The sequence below is a fragment of the Notothenia rossii genome (assembly GCF_949606895.1).
Source record: "Notothenia rossii genome assembly, chromosome: 1".
NCBI classification, from domain to species: domain Eukaryota; kingdom Metazoa; phylum Chordata; class Actinopteri; order Perciformes; family Nototheniidae; genus Notothenia; species Notothenia rossii.
The window spans coordinates 12470448-12474402 of record NC_136912.1 but is presented as its reverse complement, the minus strand read 5'-3'; the positions used below and the strand labels follow the sequence as shown (position 1 = coordinate 12474402).

The following is a 3955-nucleotide window of genomic DNA, read 5'->3' as shown; positions in this document are numbered from 1 at the left end:
AAAAAAAGAAGAAGTTGCAAACCAGTGTCCCCGAACAGACTGACACCCAGAGACACTCATGGCTGTTAAAACAAGATGCTTCTTGGTAAGAGTGCTTACAAAGAAAACATTGGTGAATCCCAGAAATCAAAGACTACCAAAACATGAGAACAAAACGTAGTTATGAACAAAAGTAATTCATATTTTCTATATCGATTCGCTTCATGCATGAGAAATGGCATCTTATTACTCGAGGCAATCGGAAATCTAACTCGTAGTTCACTTTCTCTCCCGTCCCCTCAGACGTGGCCGACCCACCGTGCGAGACTTTGTTTAGTGAGACGAGCGCCTTCACCCGCATTGCAGCCGTCACGCCTAGAAAGAAAAGTAACGCAGCAGAGTGTGACCCCGAGGAGGATCAGAGCAGCGTGGCGGAGCTGCTGGTCGATCTGGGCAGCACCATCACAGAGCTGATCAGCAACACGAAGCTGCTGCAACAGCGCAAAGACGCTCAGCTGGAGGAGCTGCACCTCGCCATGTGAGTGCCGTACGGTGTCTATGTGGTGGGGAGATCAAGATGGCCTTTCCACATGAGGCTCACTTCATGACCAATACATTTAGGCCTGCAACTAACACTTGTTCAGTGCATCGTACATGTTTCAGATTCCTCAATGAACTGCTCTGTTATTAAGGGAAGAATGCCAAACACAAGTTTCCTGATCTTTATTTTTTTGACTTTTTTGAGGATTTTTGTTTGATGCATGAATTGCATAATTATCAATCTATAGAAAATCTCTTTTCAGTAGTTTTGATTGTTTGATTAATGAACACATTGTTCCATAAGTAGATCTGTGTCATGTAGAGAGTGTGTTCTGCTGCAACTATTCGACTGATTGCAATCAATTTCTCAACTCACCAAATGTGAAAGACAAATCGGGAACAACCGATTGATTTATTAAAGGTCTGCACTTCATTAAGATTTTGTGTCAGAGGTTTGGCATTGATATGGTCAACCCCACACAGAGAACAGGTCATAATAATTGTGTTAATAAATATGAAGGTTTCTGGATTTACTTTCCTTTTAGATATGAATTGGTGGAGTTGCCAAGTTGTCTTTCATATTGAACATATTAGTGCCGTTTTTATAATTTATTTTGGTAAACACCAATAGGGTTCATGCATGTCATTCTTCTTCTTCAACATTGTCTGATGCATTGTTCCAGCTCTGGCCTGCAGGTGGAGCAGCAGGCTGCAAGCAACAGACATGAAGCCGAGGCGTCTGTGCTGAAGCTCCAGCTCAGCCGTCTGAACAGCCTGTTTGAGAGAGGAAATCAGGCGCTGCAGCAGAAAGCTCTGGTAAGTACTACTGGACTTTAACTTTGAAAACGGGATACAAAGGAGCTCTGCCCTGTCATCTTCCTCAAAATGTTTCTCTTTTCACAGGATGAGAAAACTGTGACAAAGTTGATGTCAGAAGTTCAAGAGACCCAGGAAATTCTAAATAAACACAAGACTGAGAGCAAAGTAAGGCACACCATCCATACTGTATGTATGTTGACTACCTGTGAAAGAAATGCTGGTATTAGCTTCAGCTGGTGCGATGGATGTCATCCTTTTTATGTGGGCAGATTCGTAGTTAAAATCAAAAAGGGGGGGGAAAGGGATCCCACCAGCCAGGAAGGACAATGGCACCCTTTCCTTGGACCTTGATTTTATCTTTTGAATTCAACCCCATATCTGTAAAGTTTCATGACTGCCCCTTGCACACTTGCAATGCTATTGCAGTGACAAAATCTAGTCTTAAAATGGAAATACAAACACTTCTTTTTATCATATACATTTGTTTTATTATTTCTTAAGTACTCCATGCTACAGTTACCAAAGTGTCTCCAAAACCACATTCTGACACACACTCAAAAGCAGGAAACAATACTAGCTAAAAACCAACTCAGAATACACTTGATTACACTTAACGGTTTATTTGTATTTAATTGTTCACAGGAACTGCGGAAGGAGGTGGTTGAGCTCCGTCGTTCTCTCCAGCAGTCACAGGTGGAGGCTCAATACCTGCGGGTAGAGTTGGGAAAAGCCGGTAGCGAATCAGCTAACCCGGCACAACTAATGGAGGAACAAATCAAATTGTTGAGAGAGGTATGATCCTGTCACTTATGCTCTGTGAAATGCCAGAAACATAATAGTTTATTAGCCTTAATTGTAAGCTATAGTTGAGCAAACACATCAGGTTCTCTAACATGGGTCCTTTTTATTATCTGAAGGTGGAGAGACTGAAGTTGAGTGTTCAGAAATTGGAGCAGGGCAGAGTTAACCTCCTTGAGAGAGCAAAAAGACATGTAAGTATCGTCTTGTTACCGTGGTATTGACTCACTGCATAAAAGTGGCGTTATTTATTAACTGGGACAAATATAAAATCTATATGTCATTATGTACGATGTTGTAATGTCGCTTGCAGCAACTCATCCATGTGGCCAACCAGCAGAAAAGCGAAAATGAGCTCCAGATGTTGAACAAAATGATCAATAAAGTCAGAGAGGTGAGCGATGCTTATTATAATGCTTGTCTTTTTCTGTACATGAATAAATGCTGTTTCTATGTTTGTGTGTTGGAAGTAAAGAGGGGTTTTCATTTCTCCACACAGACTTTGCTGTCTTTGCCGGTGGTCGTGAAGAATTGTGAACAACTCCAACGGCTCATTTCATATATCGGCTGACATGTTTGTTATTGTAACCTGTGTTCATTGTATTTATATCCATGTTGTTTAAGCGTGTCCTGGCTGTGTTTATTCATATTTTCAGTATGATATGTTATCAAATAAATGATTTAAAATGGGATTATCCTTGTTGTGATGTTTTTTTTATTTATTTCAGGATTAAATGCAATGACAACAATTCAAAGTGTTTGCCTTCTTTGTGATGGCAGCAAACACATGTTAACATTCAAAAAACACAAAAAGACATGTTTTTGCACAATTTGCTAAAAGCAGTTTTGCTGGACAATAAGTTTGACACATCTCTTCAAATGTCATACGTCATAACTATATGCTGTACACCTGGCTTTGTTTTAGCAGCAGTTACCCAGTATTGAGTAAAAGGTAATAGATGATGGCTTGAACGTAATAACGATAAATTATACAACTTAATTCAGAAGATGTCTCATGTCGGCCTGCATTGTTCATAAAGTATCTGTCTTCAAATATATATTGAATCCGTCCCCCAAAACATTTAAATAAATACATTAGTAACCGTTTGCAAAGGTGCAATCCTAGTGTTATCATTTACAAGTCATCGATAGGGTGCACACGTTTGCAGATTGTTTCCACAGTAGATGTTATGCTGTTATGTTGATAATGTGGTTTTCCAATGCTGGCTAGACCAGAGTTTGTTAAAGTCTCTGTTCCCCTCTTTTAGATATATTATTTGTCTTAATATATTATCTAGGCAAACTGTGAAAATCAACCACTTACTGCTATTCTAGGCTACCATTAGACCACAACAGAAGTGAGTGTTCATCAAATAAAGCTTTGTTGCGGATATCCCCTGTCCCCTGTATCTTGAGTTCAAGATAAAAACATTTCTTTTGAGATTATAAATGTGACACTTGCTGATTACTACCATTCTTAGTTGATCCACAAAGATTTAAACATTCAGCGGCACTCAAGAAAAATGAAGACCCTTTTAAATGTGGATACTTTGTTGGATCAAAAAACATCTTCCCTGTCAACAAAGCTTCTTTACTGATAGGAAAATCAACTATCTTCAAGATAATGTAGCGTTTCCCAGCGAGTCCCGTCTTGTCAGACATGCAGACTTCGAGTGAGGAAGGTTTCTCATGTTGAGATAAAGGCCTCAAAACGACTTAACTTTTTCAGGCTGAAATATCGAGTTACAAGTCAATTCATTTTCTTGATTAGTGGATCTGTGTGGCAGATTAACTGTGTCTGCCTGTCTAAGCGCAGCGT

The 3955-nt window shown here is 39.7% G+C and overlaps 1 protein-coding gene across 1 annotated transcript in view; it reads left to right on the top strand.

Annotated features, from left to right (window-relative positions):
* The window catches only part of spag5 (sperm associated antigen 5), a 14898-nt gene extending 12070 nt beyond the window's left edge, over positions 1 to 2828 (top strand). The window contains exons 18-24 of the mRNA XM_079691388.1: positions 283 to 517; positions 1203 to 1335; positions 1423 to 1503; positions 1981 to 2130; positions 2256 to 2330; positions 2450 to 2530; positions 2636 to 2828. Of these exons, the coding sequence (XP_079547514.1) occupies positions 283 to 517; positions 1203 to 1335; positions 1423 to 1503; positions 1981 to 2130; positions 2256 to 2330; positions 2450 to 2530; positions 2636 to 2707 (827 nt within the window). The 3' untranslated portion in view covers positions 2708 to 2828. The remainder of the gene's footprint in view (positions 1 to 282; positions 518 to 1202; positions 1336 to 1422; positions 1504 to 1980; positions 2131 to 2255; positions 2331 to 2449; positions 2531 to 2635) is intronic.
* Positions 2829 to 3955: the final 1127 nt, after the last annotated feature.